The following is a 23378-nucleotide window of genomic DNA, read 5'->3' as shown; positions in this document are numbered from 1 at the left end:
CTATAAGCATGAAAGTAGCGCTATATAAAAGCCATTATGTATATATTTATTTATATAGATGCACTTTTGTGGCTCGATCAAGAGCCTGCGTGTTTTGTTCATGGTTTGCAATGGCCGGAGCCTCCAGACCAATTGCCTTTTTCCTACAAAAAAAAAAGGTGTAACCATAATTTCTATTAGTTGGAAGAAGTAGTTTATTTTAAATAATGAAGAGTATGTACACATTCAGGATATGTAGCGGTGGAAACATTTTACAACATTCTCTTTTTTAGCCCAACATTGTCATTCTAGATATAGTTTAAAAACATATAAATATTTATGGTACGAAAATATCACATTTGATATTATTTTTATGTTGATTCCTTATAATGTGTCCCTACCGGGATGTTTGATTACTAACAACAGATCTGATTTTTGAGCCTCGGTCTCTCTCTTTCTCTCACACATCGTTTGTTTGTTTTGCTCCCAGGTTCTACGACTCATGCGCTGAGCACTACAAAGGCGGCTGGTGGTTCAACAACTGCTTCGAGGCCCACCTGAACGGCAAGTACTATCACAAGGGCTTCCACAAGCACTACTTCCAGCGAGACGGCATCCAGTGGAACACCATCCATATGTACTCCTCCCTGAAGGCTGTGCAGATGATGGTCAAGCCTGCCGAGAACCCGAGGAACGCTGCCTCCAACGAGCTGTCCAGCAACATCTAACCATGAAAGCTCCCCCCACACAAAAGGCTTTCTACCAGCTTAAGTGCAGCAACCACGACAAGTTGACACTGACATGTCTTTTATGTGCTTTATTTCTTTCTCTTAAAAAATCCATGTTCCATTTAGATGAATGCATACGAGTCATATGTCATAGAAACAGTTTTGAATTTTGCCATCGATGTCTTCGAGAAAGAAGAACGACAAGGAACTATTGAAATCTGTTGTGTGAATTGAAGAGCTACTATTTCTTTGGAGGTTGTAGGAATGCTAGATTTATGTTCTCAGCAAATCTGAAAGAGATTTTGGAAATGGTAGAGTTTTCAAGTATTTGGCGAGGGACTTTGGTACTGGAGAGTTTAACAAGTACATTTTTGTGTGATATTGGTATGTGACTTCCTAATGACTTGTGATGATGTGTTTTAAAACTTTAAGAAACCTTCGAACTTGCTGGTTAGATAAGTTTTGTGGTGTTCCATTGAAGAGATGAATTAATCGGAATTTCCCGATGAGAAGCCATCAATAGAACAAAGAGGAAACGGATGGCGTGTGTGTGGATAAAAATAGAGCCTGGATTTCTGAGCTTTTTTGTAAGAGAACAATATAAAAGTTATAACCAATGGACACAATTGGTGGCAATGGAATCAACATAACTATTTCTTTACGACTATATATAATGGCTTGTTGCTCATTGATTATCGATTAGATGGCCATAATGACTTCATTAAAGAACCTTTATTGAATAGTTAAGTAAGATAATATTATATAAGTAACATCACAAACAAATTAGTCAGATTTTTCTATGTTTTGTGACAAATAACTAAGTAACAGGAAAAACACACATTTATTCCTTTGGAAATATTCTTATTGTATGCAACAATCAAATGCATGCTATGTGTGTAACCGTCAGGCATTATTTAAAGAATAATTGTTACTGAATTACAATAATATATATATATGAAAGTAAAGAGAAGTATATTCTTGAAATAGATAACAAACAAAATGGACAAATTATTGCATGGAATTCTCATGAGCTGCATTGCTAATTACTTGTTGTTTTAATTCATCAGTATTAAAATCAACTGTGTTTTGATTCGTGTCTTATTGTTCATGGCAATCACCTCATCAATTGAAAACAAATCCTATTTTCTAAACATTCATTCTGGATTGTTTATTATCCTTTAATGATTAGCAGGAAAAGATTTCAAAATCTAAAAAAAATTAAGGCATTATTTAAAATTATAATTGAACTATTAGAAGATACTAGGAAACCAATGCCTTGTCAAAGGTCCAGGCATTTGTTTAATAATGATATTAAGTTTTTTTCACAGTGAACTATAAAGAGGTACCTTAGCCTATTCAGACTAGATTTAGATACCAGTAACACTTTTATAGATTTTGAAAATAGAGGGGAAATAATCCAGATCTAATCTTGTGGTGTATCCGTTGTACAAGGCACCTCTGATACCTTCCCCTTGTAAAAAGTTTTTTTTTTTTAATTTAATTCTGCATTTATTAGCATCACTAAATTCACTTTGAGGATCTTCCATCAGTAGCTTCCAATTTTCGCTATTTAGTTGACTATAGTGATCTTCAATAAAGCATCTTGAACATTTTTTGTTGTACTTACTCATTTTAATGTCTCAGCCAGTCTTCCTCTCAATATTTTTACTAGGCTATGTTTTCCTATTACTCTTTTATGTCAGTGAATTTCTTCATTCATCTTATCTCTCTATGTATTGCTTAAAAAAAAAACATTTTTAAAAAATATAAACCAGATATTAAACATGAAAAATGTAGACAATGTGTAGATTTTGAAAATTCCCCCAAGACAGCTGAATTGTTAACAGAGAGAAATGTTTTTATTAGTCTTGATGTACAGTATCTTCTGGAGTGATGAAGACATTAGACCGGCTATTTGCATTTTGTACAAATCTGATCAATTTCTTTGTTTATTTAGCCTTATTTAAATCACCATCACTTTACACATAATGTAAAGTCGTTTTTTTGTTTGTTTGTTTAATGAATATAAACGCATAGTATTACCTCATCTTATATCTCTTCTTGTTTTTCTAAATTGCTGTCAAAGTTTAATGTTCTTTGTGTGACACTATCCTCTAGACATCAAATCTCAGCAGCCCCCACACTGGAGGTTGATGTTGACTTGTACAGTTAATGTTTTACTTATTCCTCCATAATAGACTAACTGTGCTATACACGGTCTTAGAAAACCTAAGATACACAGCTCCGACTTTTTTCCTGGTCAATTCTTAGTATCAATGCACTGTGTTAAAGGGATTTAACTCAACCCGTAGCCTAAATCTGTGAAAAGCTTCGTGCCAGAAATGAGCTGATTTACTTTTTAATTATGGAGAACAAGTCTTAGTTAAATGTAGCTCTAGTCTCTTGGGGCAGTAGTTATGTGACCTAAGTCTGGAAACTATGATCTTGAAAGAGATCAAAGAAGATATTGTAGTTAGGATACGACAGTGATGCTCAAAGTGCGGCCCAAGAGGCCTATGCTGCCTGTTAAGCGCTTCTAATCAGCCCCATGATACATCTTCCCAGATTGCATAATGAAGCCTCGTTTTGAAACTCCTGCCCATAATTCAAAATGAAGCCTCATTTTGAAACTCTTGCTCAGAATACATAATGAAGCTTCGATTTGAAACTCATGTTCAGAGCGCATAATAAAGTCTCGTTTTGAAACTCCTGCCCATAATGCACAATGAAGCCTTGTTTCAAAACTCCTTCATTCAATACATAATGAAGCCTCGTTTTTAAGACGACGATTTTTGGTGGTGATAAGGCCAACGCTTGGTGTGTCCTTGACGTGCATGACCGCCAGTTTGAAACCTGTTGAGCACCACTGAGATGTACTTATGTCATATTTGTTTATATCTTTTTAAAAGGGGCTTATGGACACCAAAAGGACTTAAGTGTTCCGTCACTGACCTTCACACTTACAGACATGATCTTGTTCATACCTTTTTCTTTGTGTGTTTAATTTTATTGTGCGTGTCGTTTTTTTTTTAATCGACTCTGGTTCACGATGATGCTTGTCTATGGAGTAAATATTTGACTTAAGCCTTATTATAGTTTTTCTATGTTGATATGTAATTACTGAGTGTAAATATAATATATATGTCACTGTTATATTATTATATTTAGCTACACTAAAGGGCTCACGTCAAGTAATTGATATATATATATATAATCTCTGATGTATCTTTATTTTGTGTGTGTGTTTTTGTAAGCCTAGCTAAAAGGCACCTAACAGTCCGTTAGCAGTGTCAGTTGTTGTTTTTTTCCTGAGTGTTCTTGTATTACAATTGGCTTACTAATAACACTAAATATTAATCTTTGGTTAAAGACATCTTTATTATTATGATTATTATTATTGATCTTTCTGTATAATTTAAACATGTTTCTCTCTTCCTTTTTAAAAAAAAATTTACTGTAGATCCTTTTATGTACAACTCCATTTTTCTTTCTTTTCCCATCTTGTATACTGTACTGCTTCCTATTGTTCTAATGGTAGAATGTGTAGATAAAGATTCTTTAATTTCTATCAGTTGATTTGTTTATTCGGTGTCAAAAATCATAGTTCAACATTACGTCATTATAATAAATCAAAAACAATTTTTGGACAATAATTACTTTTTTTTTAATATGGGGAGTGTTTGGTTTGTTCCACATAATTTAATTTTTTTATATAATATTTCAGGTTTATACATATTTAATACATAAAAACAAATAATTGATAGTGTAGTGTAATAAAAACAATATTTTATTCTAATTATTATCTTAAAATTAATTTTTGGTTTATGTCTTTAATTCATTTAAATAGTTCCGAATAACATTATAGAAAAATGTACTTTTTTTTCAATATCATAAATTTCTTTCCCTCTTAAGTCACGAGGTTTGAACTCAACCTAAATATTTCTTTGTTGGACAAAACGTCATCCAATTTGACTTAACGGTGAACTGGTCGTGCGGTGTATTGGACTGTATTTCGAATGGTCTCAATGGTCCAGGGGGTTCATATCCTACTCGCTGCCATCTCCAGTCATCCCTCTGAAGGTTTGGGCTAGGATGAAATTATCATCAAATCTGAAGGAACATCCGAAACGTTTGACAGACAGTTAGTCCTGAGACCCATGAGAACATTTGTGCACACGATCACATAGACCCATGAGAACATTTGTGCACACGATCACATAGACCCATTAGAACATTTGTGCACACGATCACATAGACCCATGAGAACATTTGTGCACACGATCACATAGACCCATGAGAACATTTGTGCACACGATCACATGCTGACTTTAAAAAGCATGTGCACCTTTACGGCTTAATACCAAAAAAGGCACGAGCGTAGCTGGTTGTAAAGGCTGTTAGCATTACTCCCCCCTTTCCCCATCATGTAGCACTAAAGTTCTACCTTTCTTCCCCCTTTTTTAAGCACTAACAAAGAGGGTTTTTATAAACAACAAGTCAATCTAACAACCCATATAGGGTTGTAAGAAGGTGGATTGGGACATGTTTCTTTTCTCAGCACATAATGTCCGAATCGAACCCTTACTTTACGTTTCCTAGGTGAAAGGAACAACTGTGATATAACAAATATCCTAAACGTGGTTGTTAAGGGGCAATTACTCCAGTGAAATTACAGACTCCCAACTCCCTCCAACCTTCAAGAACAAGGGAGTTGATAAAAGTTCATACCGTGAACAGAATATCAGCTTTTTGATAACAATATGGCATCAAGAGGAAATATCTTTCTTTTCATGATATAGATGAGAGTCTAAAGAAACTAATAAAGGTCAAACACTTGAGTCAATAGTATCATGTCCAAGACAACTATTTGCTATTTGAAAGTTTGGATGTAAAGCGTCAACCTAAGGAGAGCCAGGAACCATCAAGCCAGGGATCCTCACTCTGCTCCTAACTAAATACACAATTGACGAAGTGTGAGTAAAAGTTTGTAGAGTAGCCTTTCAGCTGGACGGGACTCTGTCGTAATTACTGCTGTCAGTGACCACAAGAGACATACAGATACAACCAAAGGCTTAGGACTCCAAACATTTTCAGTTCAGTTATCCCAGTTTAGCAAAAGCGTAAGTTTTTCCATAGGGAAAATTTGGAAGAGTCCAGCGTAAATGTAGCGCTTCTCTTCCGTATCACGAAGCGATTATTGGTCGTTCAATTACTAATAATTATAAATGCGATTGTAAACAAAACAAAAATTAGAGCGGACGGGAATGAAAAGCGTTCGGTAACCATGTAAACACAAAATTTTGCTTGTTTATTTTCCTTGTCCTAATCTTAGCTACATTGTGGTCGTATTTTTCCTCCTGTCTTCTTTTATGATTATGCATGTTTTCTCCAATTTAATGTTTTAATACTACAATGTGTTTGGTCAGGAAATATAGGAAATTGCTTTAGAAATAAAGGTTTCTTGTTTTTCGGTGTTTATAAAAAGTAAGGTCTATATGAATGAAACGATTTAATGTATTTTCTGTTGTGACAGTTTAATGAAATAGGAAATCTACTCACAAACTGTCATTTAAATACATCCATACTGCATGTAGATATACAATTTCTAGTAAGATTGTCAACTAGTGTAGATTAGTCGCAATGTCTCATGATAATAACTGGATTTTAATCAGGGGAGTTAATCAAAAATTAAACAAAAAATATCTTACAAATAGATTCTCTCTCCTGCTTTTTATTTGCGTGAATGTAAGTTTGGAACATAGACTTATATATAATACTCTAGACTGGACATGAAGACTTTTTAACACTACAAAAAATGTGAAAATTTTGTAGAAAGTTGGATCAAGGCGTTGTTTTGTAAAGTAGTTAAAGGAAGTTTTGGCTATTTTTTTCAACCCTAACCTATGCAATACACAATTTAATTTTTAGATCTAGATCTAGTAAATGAACATCAAAAATAAGAGTACTCTCGTCTCATAATTATTATTTTGCAATTTCTAGATACGTAATCTTCTTTATCAAAAGACTGAATGCAACACTAAATTGTGATTTTTTTTTGTGTGCATTTTTGATAATCAATTACTAGATCTAGATCTAAAAATAAAATTATATGTTACATAGGTTAGGGTTGATGAAAAAACAAAAAACCTTACTTCTTTGAACTACTTTACAAAACAACGCCTTGATCCAACTTTCTACAAACTGTTCACGATCGATCAGTCGCGGATAAGAATTGATTTCCGGTTTCCAGTCTAGTAGTAGATATAAGTTTATGGCTTGTACATTTATAAGTCAACTCTTTGACTGAAGAAAAACATTAGGAATTCCTCAACACTGTGAAGAGACGAAATCTGAGCTGGACTGGTCATATTGTAAGACATTGCTCATTGTCAAAGGTCATCGTTCAAGGTACAGCGGAGGTAGCGCCAAAGAAAGGATCCTCCACACACAAAAAAAGCTGGTTGGACAACGTAAAAGAATGGACCGGCCTCTCTTGATATCCTGCTTAGAACAGCTGCTGATCGGGAAAAGTGGAGGGCTTTGGTTACTCAAACTGTGACTGCACAACATTAACGAAAGTCAAGTGACAGATGAGAGATGATGAAGTGACATTGGGTTGGTATCTTCATCACTGGATGCAGCAAAATATGTAGGTCACAGCTGGGGCTGCGTCGCCACAGAAAATACTGTGTTCCTCATTAATCTTCGGACTCGAAGACAAGCCTTATTATTACCAGTGGAAGTGGATGCTTATTTCAACTCTGTCTTTCTGTCTGTCTGGTCAAAAGTTTGTACACGTTATTTTTCCGGCCTCTAATTTCGGAATAAGCTGAAATTTTGCACAATTATTTCTTTTACATGACAACACTTAGAATCAAAATAAAATTAACCAATTAGTTAATTAATTACTGCTAATCTATTATTTTGTTTGATATCTCAAACATGGGAATGAAATAGTATTTGACTGAAGTGATGGTGTAAGCTGAATTAGTCCCCTCAGGCTTAGTGATCACAAATATGAAATAGAAACAATAGATAACTTTACAATCTTCCATGTCCTTACACTCTACACTATCAGAGTGGTTAACGTGTTGGCTTGAGAAGCCTGAGAAGACTTTAATTCACAAGTTCGAATTTTTGTCATTCTTTTTTTTTTATTATTAATATTTTCATAAATGCTTTTTCTTTTTAGTCTAGATCTATTACAAATTAACTTACATGATTGATCCAAATTAATATAAGCTTTTTTTTTTTAAAGTATTTTTAGAATTTTTATATAACTTGTTTTTATTAAGATACAAGCATCTTTTTCAGTAGTAGGAGAGCTCTAAATCTACAAAATGGTGCATTTGTAATCTGTATACACAAATAGTCCGCATTCTCAATAACAGACCCTAGTCATATCCCAGACATAATACAGGAGATGGCGAAAGTGTATTCTCAATAACAGACCATAGTCATATCCCAGACATAATACAGGAGATGGCGAAAGTGTATTTTCAAGAACATTCTAGTTTTGGATGTGAGATAAAAAAAAATAAAATAAAAAACCTGATGAACAGAAACACAGAGTAAACCTAATACTGGCTTTTTTTTTCCAGAAAAGACAGCTTAATTATACACACACACATACTCACAAATAATGTAAAATTTCGATGTTTTTTTACGTAATAAAATCTGCTCTTCCTATAAACCTCAGTTACATCCTTTCTTTCATAGCCAAATTAAGCAATAAAATACTGTTATATAACAGTTTCCCTGTTGGTACTAGATATCGACCAGCTACATGCATAATGTCAAAGATCATCTAGAACTTTCAGAGTTAACAACTTGAGAACATCTCGAGTAGAACATAAAATCTATAAATTAAGTCATCAATAAAATTTGGTAGCAGGACAGATCGAAAGCAGTATGCCGTACGTTAAGCTAATCAATACAGGTATTATTGGGCGAGGAATTTATTGCCCCCTCCCGTCTACCAGGTAAGTATTGAAGCCCTTTAACAGTCTGCTCGGGGATCTTTTATTGTCTGCAGAGCGAAGACTCGTGGACATACAACCGAAACTTTTCTGTACTGATAGTCATTTGGATATTATTACAGAGGTGAGTTCTAATGATTAAAAGACTCAGTAATTGTTTTTACGTTGATTTTTAGCGCCGCCCCCCCCCCCAAAAAAAAAAGGAAAAACCGCTATTAGTTTTGTGTGCTTTGTCCGTCCCCCGTTTAGGTCTTTAAAAAAACTAGGAGAAATATTTAAAAGCCGATTTCATATTTTGCTGCTTGCAAAGTTCTGGTGTTCCAGCTTGTTTTCATATTTATAAAGTGAACAGTTTCGTTTTAGAAATTAAATATTTAAGCTGTTTGTTTTTTTTTCCTTAAAAAAACATTTTAAAAAGTCATTAACTACTAAAAGAAAACAGAGAGGCCTTTTAAAAAGAACTTTTCCTTAATAATATTAAAATAATAATAATAACAAATTCAATACTTTCGCTCGACATACAATTATTTCGTAAGGAGAGAGGTCAGAGGTTGTTGATAGTTTTTATTTCATAACTTTTGATATTCGTGCTGAAGATATTAAATTCTGTTTTTTTTATCTGCATAGCTTACCAAAAAGATGGTTAGATACTTCGGGGGTCACATTTAAGTTTGGGTGAAAACACAACTCTCTTTGTAACATTTTTGTTGTTATTGCTGGTGTAATTCTGTAAGTGTGCTCTTGCTTTATTCTTTTTCGATTACATTTGTTAAATGAAGTTAAATGAGATGTTATTATTGCCGAAATAGTTATATTTTTTTTTAAAGCAATTCAAATTTATGTTCAAACATTTTTAGCAAACTAAACATACAGTGTCATTAAAATAGATTGGTCGATGTGGGAATCGAATCCACGACATTTGCTATGAGTTCGACGCTCTGTCAAACCTTTTGTAACTAACATGCTGAGAATTACTTCCCTTCGAGCACGTGAAGGAAACCAGGCTGTGATTCTTAGGACCACCCCTTTACTGAACACGGACCAGCTCTCTCTCTCTCTCTCTCTTTCTCTCTCTCTCAATCTCTCTCTCTCTCTGTCTCTCTCTCTGACTCTCTCTCTTACTCTCTCTTTCTCTCTCTGTCTCTCTCTCTCACTCTCTCTCTCTCAATCTCTATGTCTCTCTCTCACTCTCTCTCTGTCTCTCACTCTCTCTTTCTCTCTCTCTCACTCTCTCTGTCTCTCTCTCTCTCACTCTCTCTCTGTCTCTCTCTTCTTCTCTCTCTCTCTCAATCTCTCTCTATTTCTCTCTCTCACTCTCTGTCTCTCTCTCTCTCTCACTATCTCTGTCTCTCTCTCTCTCACTCTATCTGTCTCTTTCTCTCTCTCTCTCTCTCTATTTCTCTCTCTCACTCTCTCTCTATTTCTTTCTCTCACTCTCTCTCTCATCTCGTTGTCCCCCTTGTCATTCATGCAGAACGCGACATTCATAACGAGTGTGGTCTACTGTCTTTTCATCCTCTATGATGTGGCGACACCGTGTGTCGTAGACGTAAGCGACACCCACTCGGGGGGGGGGGGGAGGGGGGTTTGACACTAAGTATTTAAAAAAATATTGCCCTTTTGCTAAAGCCTATTGTCGTTGTTGTTTTTTTTTATGTGACTATAGCTAGAAACCCCATACTTGTTTATGCAATTTTAATATTTAGATCTAAATGAATATGTATATTATTATTTTATCTCATTGTTGATAAAGGTGTGTTTACAGTGGCGTAGCTAGGGTAGGGGGAGGAGGGGCAGAATTTGAAAATCCCCCCCCCCGGCCCACACTTGAGGGTGGCCCCAAAATAAGTGTTCAAAATTGTTTTTTACATTAAATATTAAATATTACGCAAAATACAGAAGTCCCAAAAGAGGTTATGCCCCCCGGACCTCGAAATGATGGCAAATTTCTAGCTACGCCACTGTGTGTATGTTTTATGTACTGAAAAAGAAATGGGGCATTTATAATTGAAGGCATAAAATGTGCTATGTTAAGTTATTGCATATTTGAGTAGCCTATGAATCAAGTAAAAAAGACTTTATTATGAAATTAAAGTATTAAACGAAGTGAAGACACATAGAACACTTAACGAAATGATTTTTTTTTTTTATTTTACGGAAATATTCCTTGGTCTGCTGGACTGTTGGGGCACCACACAAGATCCGTCAACCTTCTTTCTCCATTCTACTCTGTCGTTTGTCTTTGATAGAAATTCATTCTGGTGTTCTTTTTGAAAATATTGAAACCTGCCTTTTTACCTGCCTGGGTGGACCACTTCGGCGGCCGAATTTGAGTTCGTGTTTCTACACAAACTGTCTTTGTAACCTTGTTTTTATTTTGTGAGATACGTTGGGTCAAGGCGTGCTAAATGTTTATGTTTGAATAACTACATACACAAGTCCAGAACTGACAACACATACATCTGATCCAATAGTACTGTATTATGTCATTGAACTAATTTCACAAGCTAATGGCCTGGATGGTACATGAGAAAAAAAAAACTTAAAAAAGAAAACGTTCGTCTTTATACAACGTAAAGGAGCGATTTATTTGCTCTTAATAACTAATGTAACCATTAATTATTTTCTAACGACAGACATACTTTGTAAAATTTCTAGGGAAAACCGATAGAGCCGTTTTCAAAATTCGTTACCATGAGGTTCTATTTGTTACCATGTTTTACCTGTTTGTTTGTTTTTCTCAATAAAAGAGCGACCTGAACAGAGGAAGCTAAAGTTTCTACTAGAGCTCCAAGTAGTTCTTTTTGTGTTCATTCAAATCTTTACAATTTTAATTAAGTGTTACAACAAAACAAAAAATATTCAGATAACCAAAAGCTTCAGTCTGTGTGAAAAAAATATATGGTTGGCTTGACTCCCGAGGCTCGTATTGTCTATCGACGATCTCCCCCTGTGTTCTCCTTGTACGGAGGCTCCAATCAACTATTTCTGCCTTGGTACAACCAAATACTTCCAGGTGTAGTCTAATACTCCGAACAGATAGAACCAGATTAGTTGAGCTTATACCTATCTTATCTACCCTAACAACTCATTCATGCAGCCCCAACCTTTTTTTTTTGTTCTCTCTCTCTTTCTTTTTTTTTCCTTTTTTTTTTTTCTTCAGGGAACCTCGCATTAAGGTGGCATTCATTAGGGAACTTTAAGTCACGGGAGACGAAAAAAAGGGTTATTATAATCTTCGTTGGCCCAAGACAAATTATGCCCCTTTGTGACATAAATAAAACAATGGATTACCAGACCTGACTGAATTTATTATGATATCTGTATGTGTGTTGTGTGTGGAAGCTCGCGTTAGTATGTGTATTATAGTAGTTGCATAGTGAAAATGTACACAGGTATTCCACAATCCACAATCCATAAGTATGCATGGGTTAACTTAGCGTGGTAGTTCATTACTTAACATTGTATTCTTTAACTTAACATCGTATCATTAGAGGATCCAGAACTTTCGAGTGTGGGGGGTAGTGATTTTTTTCCAAACCCTAACACTAACGCCCAGTAAACACTAATCCTATGTATAAACACACTGCAAATATAGAGATGTTATTTATATATATATATATATATATATATATATATATATATATATATATATATATATATATATATATTGTTATATCTATCAGATAAAAAATAGATTACATTACGTTGGTTGCCTTTCTCTTGACTGCTAGGGGATCTCGGGGAGCGCTGTAAGCTTTTGCGGGGTCCGGGACGGAGCCCCGAAGCTAAACGTTCTCTTGCATTATTAACTGCAGAAACGCATAATCCTCACATTTATAGCTCAATATTCATCCTATTAAAAGGCAGGACAAATTAAGTAAAATAAAGTAACTTGGGGGCAAGGGCAGATTCTGTAGTGTGAGTATTAAGCGTATTTATCATAATATTATCGTTCTTCTAAGCAAGCTTCTTGTAGTTCGCTTGTTTTTGTAAGAATAAGACGCCAATAGAACTATGGTTAAACGCTTGTTAGTATTTTCAGCCGTTTTGACGCGCGCAAAATGTTTAATTCTTTTTTAAAAACTACAGTGCTAATACAAATGATTTGTTCCTTGAAAAGAGAAGATATCCCACAGATTGATTAAGGCTTTGATGGTCGCCGCAGAAAAAAAAATGTCGTCACATAATAATATTTGAATCATACGTGATTAGTTTTGTTCAACACGCCTGATGTTAACTTCGTTGTGTTACAGAACTAGAATTCAAAGTTCTGCACACACACAAATTTCGGAAGAGGGAGGAGAATAAGTAGACCAATGAACCTCATTCACCAATTGTAAACAAACAACATTTTGCCACGTGGTTCTCTATATCTTCTATACAAATTACGCAGTCCAATAAGACTGTCACGTGACACGTATTTTTCATTGTTTTATCAAAATTATCGTTTTTAAACTAACTATAAAACCTTTAAAAAAAAAGTATTGTATAGCTCAGTGGCAAACATGTCGGCCGTCCATCACGGAAATGATGCAAAGAAAAAGAAAACTTTCAGAAATTTTTAGTCTCCTGGAAATCTCCCGAAATCACAAAATATACGAAAAAGTCCTTAAAATATACAGAAATATATACACAAAAATTGTCATTTTGGGGTGTTATTCAATATGGAAAACGCCAATCAATGCATTATGCATTAGCCGTAATTGTGTAATCTGAGCGCCTCAAACTAATGAAGAATTACTTGCAGTCAACAATTCTCAAAGATAGATTGAAAAATATGGTAATTCTTGCTATTGAGCGTGATCTATGTAGGAAACAGAATTATTATGATATACTCTATGACTTCGCTACACGCAAGGCTCGTGTAGTAATTCTGTACGTAGTTAAGAATGAATAAAATGCATAAACGAATTTATTTTCTAATAAAAACTCTTAAATTTCACGTATCCGCTTCCCTACCCAAACTTGGCCCCGCGAAATTCGTTTCGCATAGGGTCCCACAATGGTTAAGTCCGGCCCTACTATTTAGTGACCTGTAAATATACATAGTAGATTATTTGTTCTCTTTCCATGACTTCTTGTTCACAATGTATAAGTCCGGCGCAGCTATTTAGTGGTTGTAAAATGTTTGTTTGTAAAATGTTTGTAACATGTTTCGGATGTTCCTTCAGCGTTGACGATAGTTTACTTCCTAGTCCAAACCTCCCGCAGGAGGAAGGGGGATGGGAGCGGATAGGGTTCGACAGTCCAGCGCGCAGCCATCTGTAGCGAGCTGTGAAAACGTGTTCTCCCCCCCCCTCTTGTTTTTTTTTTCGTGGTATGACTATCCGCTTAAATAAGAGAGTGATCTTTCCTTTACTTCTTACTTCTCGTTCAAACTCTTTAGGGAAGAAGAGAAATATATATATAGATAGATAGATAGATAGATAGATCCCAATTATGAACCTTAAACCAGTAAAGGACCTTATCTCGGGGCCAGGGTGTGAATTTGGCTCTTCACAGACCCCAGGAGACCCCAACAACAAAGTGATCATTTATTCACATCCGCCATTCCTGGGCCAACATATTAGGTTCCTCCTCCTATGGGGAGGCCGAAGGCTGAGCGCACGGGGGCACTCTCCTTATTTCTGCAGTGTATCAAAGCCAACCGTGGTAGTACCGACACCAAGAGTATAGTCCCCGCTGGGAATGAGACAATGTTAGCAAGCCTTTCAACCATTCCTCACCACGTGCAATTACTCTCGCCAGAGCAGACGTGTGGTAGCCCACTGGAGGCTGAGTTCGCGTTCGCTCTTAGCCAATCCGATTCCTCGGCGGACGCTTCCACGGAGGCGCCACGCGGGGGGGACAGCTGATTTTTTCCAAAAATGTACTAGACAGACTGAGAGAGTTGTTATAAGCTTTGTAAGCCTTGTGTCTGTAAACCTCGTGCCTTGTGTCATGATGGTCATTTGGTTTATCGTTCATCTTATAACAGTTAATTGATCTCTTTTTTAACAATATCCTTAAATCGTGAAAGAATGGCGGTTGGGACTTACACAGGAACCTCGCATCATACACATAGTCACAGTGTATGCACATTTTACTATAAAGCTTGTTTCTTTGTGTGATTTTCTAATGTAATACATATTGTTTTGTAAGACACCAGCTCTTTAAGGCAAATAGTGAATGGTATGCGTGTGCGTTTTTGAACACACGATATATGGCGTTCTCGATACAAGGCAGGCGCATGGTGATATTATGAACAGATCGAACCAGATTAGCCTTGCGTCTCTACTTAACCAAATCATTCATGCAACGCCTATTCCCTACCCCTTTTATTTTCTCCCTTTTTTTTTCTTTCTCCCAGGTACCTATCCCGAATATAGGTGACATTCATTAGTCGGCTTAAGTCAAGGGGGACATAAACATGTGTTATTATATACTTCGTCACGCCAAGACAAAATTATGTCCCCTTGTATAGTGCCCTGAAAAAAATCAATCACGGGTTTCATCACAAATAGACCTGAATGATTGTGTGTCTTGTAAGATCTGTGTGTATGTGTGTGTGCTGGCTATGGCAAGACAGTCTATAGTAAAGGTTCTACACGTCTCCCACATTCCACCAGTGGTCTGCTTCAGCTAATCATGAAATGTGACATACAGGGGCCCCACGTCATTGCTCCCCACCCCCATATCTCGCGGCCCCTAAAAAAAGAAAAAATCCCACCGCAACAAAATGTCGTATCGAGTGTAAACATTAGATCTGATCATTTGCGTCTGTGATTTCTTGTTGGTTTTTGGGACTTATGGCCAGGATTATGCTGGAATGAAACTTTCTGAACCTGTGATTCTTTTCTGACTTTGATACCACATATGTTTCAGTGATGTTATAAATGGCGTGCTATGAAATATAATCTGGACAAATCCGATTATAGCACTATAAAAAGAATCGTTGCTTTTTAAAGGTAATAGATCTACTGCATATTTTAATACTGTTTAGACTAAAGTATGTTTTGTTTTTAATAGTTTATGTTAACTTAACTGTATTCTTTCACTGTTACTCAGAAGGCGTCGCGGAAAAAAATAATATACAAACTGTTGATAAATGTGATGGCTGTTGGGGCTTTAGACTTTCTTATTGTTTTCAAATTATCAATTTATCTTTTCTTTCTCTTCTCTTGTATCCTAAGTATTTAGTCTTGTATGCTTAAAATCGAGTCTCATATCCTTAGTGTCGAGCCTTGTATCCTTAATATGAAGTCTTCTATCCTTAGTAGTCTTATTTTGTATCCTTCGCATTGACTCTTATTTGTTCTCAGCACTGGTTAATTTCTTTTTTTTTTTCCACTATTGCTATTTATGCCGTGACCGAGGGGTAAAGCGCTTGGCTTCCTAACGGAGGGGTCACGAGATCGAAACCGCGCTGGAGACTTCGTTTTTGAGCTTCGGGATTTTTAGAATGACTCCCCCCCCCCCCAACTTTAATAGGTACTGACCTACGTTGTGGAGATAAAGGCGGTAGGCCGTTGTGCTGGCCGCATTATACCCTCGTTAATGGCCTGCGTAGAATCAGATTATCTATATATCTATTGCCCCGTGTATTTCAAGGTGTTAGATGTGGATCTTTGTTTTACTTTCATTTTTGTCTAAGTTAAAGTTCAATCCTTTGTTTTTTCATTAGCATATTACTACAGATATTTAAATGAGGAATGTAATGCTACAAGGTAGCTGCTTTAGTAGATTACCTTTGAGGATTACCTTCACCTAACCCTTAGTCAGTTGCACCGTTAGGGCACCATGCAAGATTTGTCGACCGCCTTTCTCCATTCCTCTCTGTCTTTTGCCTTAGTTCAAAATTCTTTCAATGGCAGGCGAGCTTACAAAGACATGCCTTGAAAATAAAATATATACATCTATATGTTGCTAGACCATGGTGAAAACTAAGGATTTCTGGACCACGAGGCCTTCATCATAACAAATTCACGCATGTCTTTTTACGCTTTGAAAAACAAAATTGTCAATGGGTGTGTAATGCCGATTTCCCCTCCTACCCCCATCCCCTGCATAGATGCCTTACATACGGCCCTTCGGTCATGATGCGTATCTATCCGGCCTTTAGCTCACAGTGTCAAATGAAGCCTCAGAAAATTTAGTTTCATTAGTTTTGAATTAGAATATTTTTCTTTTATGCTTTGAATGTAGCGTCCCGTGTCAAATGTTGAAAATTGTAATGGCCCATAGGTCGAAAGTCGAAAGAGGTTAGGCACCACCGCTTTACTACCATAGGTCGGATTCTTCAATATTGCGTGATTGTCTCAGGACATTAACTGATCGATTGTTTCACCTCATTGATTGATTGATTTAAGATTAATTTTATCGTCGTCTTTGATGAAGTGATTTTTTGTTAGGCCTTTTTCTTCTTCATCGTTCTCATTGTTATGTTGGAGCGTTCAGATAAGTAGACCAATATACGAGATGATCTGCGCAGTGGTTTCCAAATCAGGGAGCTCTCCATATAGTTTTCTTTCTATTGGGGTGATTTGGGGCCAATGTCTTATACGGGCCTCTTGGTAAAGAGAGCAGTTTTGTAGGACGTGGTCGGCATTTTCTGGTGATACTCCACATGGGCAGATTTCACTGGTTCCAATTTTGAGCTTCCGGAACATGTGTTGTCGCATTCTGTTGTGTCCGGTCCTGAGTCGAAAGATTAGACGTTGGTCTTGTCGGGATAGCTTATAGTAAGCATCATCTTTCTTGTGATTTGGATGGGAGCTCGTCCATTTCTCATTTATTTTATCTACAATTAATTTCTTCATTTCTTCTGGATAGAGTGCAGAGTTTACTTGTGAGTTTGTTCTCCCACTCTTGGCGAGTGTGTCAGCCTTCTCATTTCCTGCTAGTTGTATGTGAGCTGGTATCCATTGAATAACAGTTTTTTTGCTGTTGTGGTTGAGCTTTGTGAGTGTTAGGCCTTTTAAAAAAATGTATTTCACAATAACTATGGAGAGCCTACATACTTTTAAAAAAAATGATAGTCCAAGTTATATACAAAAAATCATTCTTTTATTTGTGTAATTGCAAAAGCTACTGTGTCTATTCTGAAGTAAGCCTTGCATTTTGTGTAATGAAGAAAGCTATTATGGTGCTGACTTGATTTTCTAACATGATTTCAAGTTTCTGCTAAAGACTTCCTAGATAAAAGAGATTTTCATGAGAAACTAAGGAATGTCAAAGTCGCTAGATTGAATTTCAATGTTGCCAAATTTAAAACAAAGTTGAGCTATCAAATGGAAGAGATTTTTAAAAAATGTTCTATTTAGCAGTGGAAAATTTGCACACAATCATATAGCTTTGAATAAAATAACAACCAGAGAATAATATCTCATTTTAACATTTCTCTCTCTATATATATATGTCTGTCTGTCTGTCTGTCTCTCTCTCTCTCTGTCTGTTTCTCTCTCTCTCTCTCTCTCTCTCTCTCTCTCTCTCTCTCTCAGCTCCTACTTAAAAGATTTTTTAAAAATTCGCATCCGACTGTGACTTGCTCTGTTAAACACCGCCCCCTGACAAGTTTATTGAGTATTTTGTGTACAACTCTGAATAGACTTAACAATAATTTACTAGAGACTAATTGAATAGAGCCTACTTCAGAAGCTCTTTATATTGCACTGCTGCTATTCTGACTTTTCTGTTTACGTACTATTCCAGGAGTCGTCGAGTGTCTCATCTCAGACTATTTATTCACAAGCTTTTGATAGTTCGTACATAGTGTTTATGCACGCACAATCACACACACACACAAACACATTGAAAAATGGAGTAACAGTGAATCAGACTATTATTTATGTACATCTAATGAAGTATATTTTAAACAAGTTCAATAAATAACATACTTAAAAAAAAAACTCGATTATATTGATGAAATATGCATCAATTATTTTCAATCAATCTTTTTTGTTATTTTTTTTTTTTTTGATAAATGAAGACTAGAAATAATAAATGTCTGCGATAGGAAATGTTTGTATTTATTGTTGTTGTTTAAAGCGCTATGGTCCAATCTCTTTTGTGGAATGCATCATTTCTGTGATGGACGGCCGACTTGTTTGCCACTGAGCTGTACAATACTTTTTTTTTTTTAAAAAAAAAGGTTTTATAGTTAATTTAAAAATGTTAGCAAACGGCCTAGTTCTCTGTCTTTTTTACGATTTATTGATTAACTAGTTGGTTATGTTTTTATTTATGTTTTGTTATCCACAATGAAAAATTGTTTAAGTTTCAACTTGATCGAAACAAAAACGTGTAAAAGTTGCTACTCGGACAGACAGACAGACAGATAGACGGAGTTACTTGATTTCAGCTTGGTAACAAGCAATTAAATCACCAGGAACCTACCTCTCAAAGATGTATCCATGTTCCCTCTTTTTTCTCTCTCTCCGTGTTTCTATCACCTCTCTTTCTCTCTCTATCTCTCTCCCTGTCTCTCTTACTCTATCTCGTATTTTTTCTCGGCATGGATGATTGACGAGTGTCTCACTGTCTACACTTGACCACAGATATCATCACACTGACCTACTCGAATCACTCTGGTCTCCATTTCACTGACCACACCGACTTCAGCTGACAACGATGACCGTCACTTTATCACATAATAGCATGCCTAGGTATTTACTCGAGATGTTCCTCCATGGCAGAACACTTCTAAACAACTATCTTTTGGTGCCTCCTGTGTACAAACTAAAGCACGTGCTGACAGGCTCTATGGTTTTAAATAAGTGACATGGTTTAGTCTGGTTCATATTGTAGTACTGCAGAAGTAAGTATTTCAAGCTCCTCTGTTCGTAACTTTTATTTAATTGGCTCAATTTAGCCTCATTAATATGGTTTCGTTTATCGGGGAAAATCTGTAATTATACAAAATGTCTTGCTGTTTTAACATTGACATTATTTTGTTGAGCTTATAGAGTCACCACCGACACCATAACATTAACATTTATGTGTGCGTTTATGCATGTATGTGTGTGTGTGTATAAGTGTGTGTGTGAGTGTAGCACTTACTTACTTGCGTGCGTTCGCGCAATTGTGTGTGTGTAGCACTTACAAACAAGAAGAGAGGCCGATAGTTAAATTAAAAATTTTTTCTGAATCATTTGCTTATGACCACCAGACCAACACAAACATATTTTCATTCTCCCATTAGTAGTTAGAATTCATCCTAGGTAGCAAAAACTAAATATAAAAAAAACCCACGTCAAATTAAGACAATAAAATGTGTGTGTGTGTGTGTGTGTGAGAGAGAGAGAGAGAGAGTCGTGAGTGACTTCTCGTCATTAAATCAACTTTGTGTTTATCAAGACTTTCCTGCTTCCGGCTTGTTTTGAACAAGCAGACGATATCAAAACGAGTGATTCGTGAGAAAGACTGATAAAATAGAAGTGGTGGCTGAGTGGGGAAGCGTTTGGCCTCCAAACCGAAGGGTCCTGGGATCGAATCCTGTTCAAAAAAATGGTATATATAATTTCGGGATTATTAGGGTGGTTCCGAGTCCACCCAGCTGTAACGGGTACCTGACAATAGTTGAGGAAAACCAAAGGCGTTGTGCTGGTCGCGTGAAACCCTTGTTAACCGTGGGCCATAGAAGCAGATAACCTTTACATCATCTGCACCATAGATCGCCGGGTCTTAGAGGGGGGGGGGGGAATTTACATTTCCTGATAAAAATAGTGTCGGGTGGCACATGTCTTCTTCAAAATCAGAAATTTCACAAGATCAACAATATTGCCTTTGGCATACTGTCGTATCAATACGGGATAGGTGCCGAATAATAAGCAGTGCTTCTATCCTGTCCAACAATGGTATTCATTTATTGCATGAATATCAAAACATTTATTTTCAAACAATGCAACCTGTAACTTCACAGAATGCTATCAACTTATCATCTCAAAGTATCGGGTATTGATTAGTTTGTTAAAAAAAAAACATACCACTGTGTTTTATCGAGTATCTCTCAAGGATTACTTATGTGTACATACTGTCAGCTTACACCGTCATTAAGGTAAGCTTATCGGGTATGTGCATGCGTAGAAAGGGGGTTGTAAGGGTTGGCTCGTGTTGTATTTGCGTTGTTGGGATGTTGTCGAAGATAAGAACCACTTCACTTCTTCATGAGGCAGCACTGTTGACTATATCACAACATCTTGCCATTTGCCTACGTCCTCTTCTGTGCTTTGCGTGGGGGAGGGGGTTTGCAAAGGGTTTGACAGCCTTATCTTTGAATGTATCTTTTTATACAGGTGATTTATCTTTTAATCGGATAAATCAGTTTCTTGTTTGTTTATCTGTAAGTCTCATGAGCAATAAGAAAAAAAATAAAAGCTGTTTTAATGTAGATAATTTATATAGGCAAGTTTATTAAGATAATTTATTTATGTAATTAAATATAATTCATATTGGTATGTGATTAAAGATAATTCATATAGGCAAGTGATAAAAAAATAATTCATATAGGCAAGTGATTAAAAATAATTCATATAGGCAAGTGATTAAAAATAATTCATATAGGCAAGTGATTAAAGATCATAAGAAGACGATGCAAAAAAATAGGCACTTTAAAACTGTATACAAGGTTTCAAACGTTAGAACATGCAATCGTGAGGCAATCTGTGGGACTAAACGTCGTAGCACTCGGTGTGGTAATTTGTGGAGTACTCAGTGTGGTCATTTGTGGAGCATTCGGTGTGGTAATTTGTGGAGCATTCGGTGTGGTAATTTGTGGAGCATTTGGTGTGGTAATTTGTGGAGCATTCGGTGTGGTAATTTGTGGAGCATTCGGTGTGGTAATTTGTGGAGCATTCGGTGTGGTAATTTGTGGAGCATTCGGTGTGGTAATTTGTGGAGCATTCGGTGTGGTAATTTGTGGAGCATTCGGTGTGGTAATTTGTGGAGCATTCGGTGTGGTAATTTGTGGAGTACTCGGTGTGGTAATTTGTGGAGCATTCGGTGTGGTAATTTGTGGAGCATTCGGTGTGGTAATTTGTGGAGTACTCGGTGTGGTAATTTGTGGAGTACTCGGTGTGGTAATTTGTGGAGCATTCGGTGTGGTAATTTGTGGAGTACTCGATGTGGTAATTTGTGGAGCATTCGGTGTGGTAATTTGTGGAGCACTATGCAAGGCACTGTAAGAAACAATCTGTAGGGCACTTTGTGTGACACTTAGTGAGACACTCGCTAGGTCACTCGGCCACCCTGTGAGGCCACCCTGTGAGGCCATCTATGCGGCACACTTTGGAGCATTCTGTAAGACGATGTCTATAGGACACTGTGTTATTTGGCTTAGTAACGTCTAGAATAAAATACCATGAAAATCAAATGAACTCCTAGAGGATGGGATTTGAACTGGTTTCTATTAGTCGAAAATCATATTCTTTTAATTAACTTGATGTTACGTTCTTACCCCGGTAAGAATTCTTTATTTGATTCTGATTAATTTTCTCAATCACACATTCTTCTCCCTTTAAATATCGTATAATCTCGTATTTTGTTCATAATTTTTAATTCTCGTATAATCTCATATTCTGTTCCTAAACTTTAATTTTCGTAAAATCTCGTACTCTGTTCATAAAATTTAATTCTCGTATAATCTCGTAAATTGTAGCTATTGTTCATAAACTTCCAAAGTATGTCAGTACATTAAGGAATTCGAGTCACGCTTTGCTGGATGTTCAGTCAGGCTTAACGGATTGTGTAGAAAGCACAAAATCTGGCTGATTGACAGCGTTGATTTCTTTCCGGCTGAACAGTCACACCATGGTCTATAGTTCGAATCCCCCACGCAGTTATTACATTTTTGTTCCTTGATCGAGTAGCCTACGATGTCACCTTTCTAATGGAAATTCTAAGCTCTGAAATCTAATTTTGAAACAACATCTTTATTTTCCTATGTGAACCAAAAACGCCCAGCATTGTTTTATGCGTGTATGTGTGTGCGAGGGAAAATGTGTGTGTGTAACTGTGCTACGCTCCTACGCCTTTCGGGAATTGAAACTTTAATGCTATATTTCAAAAAGCTGTCCACAAGTTTAGTTCAAGAACCAAACAGATCAAGAGAAAACTGAGTAGAATGGCATCCAAAGGTTATCCTGAGGCCTTCAAGGTGTTCGCTCCCCTACCAGTGGCGTTATAGCTATGGCGCTAAGGGTGTCTATGCGCTCTGATGTATGATCATTCGGAGCAGACAGTGGCCAATTAATGGACAACAGCGAATGTGCTCTAATAAATTTATATCATGTATGAGAACTACTTGAAGAGAGTTTTTTGTGAATTGAGAATAATGACAGAATACTTTTAGCATAGAATAGCATCATTAGAACGTCTATTTCTAAATGTACTGTTACAAGATGATATTAGGCTTTCAATAACTCAAGCACGTGAAGGGGTTCACCATTATATTCTTGAACCCGGACCTACAGGAACCTCGCTACGCTTCTGCCCCCACCCCCTACTTTGTTTGTTTCTTTTAGCTATAGAGTTGTTCCTTGTTGCTGTTTTGTTCTCCGGGGTTATGGGCCTTAAAACTAGTTACTGCCCCTGGCTCAACGGAAATCCTTAATGACAGAAACGTCGATCCAGGAGCTGTGATTATGTCCCCTTCTCCTGATACTCAGTACCAACATAACCACGAGGCCCTATGGTTAAAGTCTTGACCTACTCG

The 23378-nt window shown here is 36.5% G+C and overlaps 2 protein-coding genes across 2 annotated transcripts in view; both read left to right on the top strand.

Moving 5' to 3' along the window:
* LOC106072064 (ficolin-2-like) overlaps positions 1-6422 on the top strand; it is a 160956-nt gene extending 154534 nt beyond the window's left edge. The window contains exon 6 of the mRNA XM_056005129.1: positions 470-6422. Within this exon, the coding sequence (XP_055861104.1) occupies positions 470-707 (238 nt within the window). The 3' untranslated portion in view covers positions 708-6422. The remainder of the gene's footprint in view (positions 1-469) is intronic.
* Positions 6423-8788: 2366 nt separating this feature from the next.
* The window catches only part of LOC106072067 (rootletin-like), a 134046-nt gene continuing 119456 nt past the window's right edge, over positions 8789-23378 (top strand). Inside the window, exon 1 of the mRNA XM_056005725.1 lies at positions 8789-8810. The gene's annotated coding sequence lies outside the window, so the exon portion shown is untranslated. The remainder of the gene's footprint in view (positions 8811-23378) is intronic.

The sequence above is a fragment of the Biomphalaria glabrata genome, chromosome 12 (assembly GCF_947242115.1).
Source record: "Biomphalaria glabrata chromosome 12, xgBioGlab47.1, whole genome shotgun sequence".
Classification (NCBI taxonomy): domain Eukaryota; kingdom Metazoa; phylum Mollusca; class Gastropoda; family Planorbidae; genus Biomphalaria; species Biomphalaria glabrata.
Note: the sequence above shows the minus strand (reverse complement) of the source record. Positions and strands in the feature narration are given on the sequence as shown.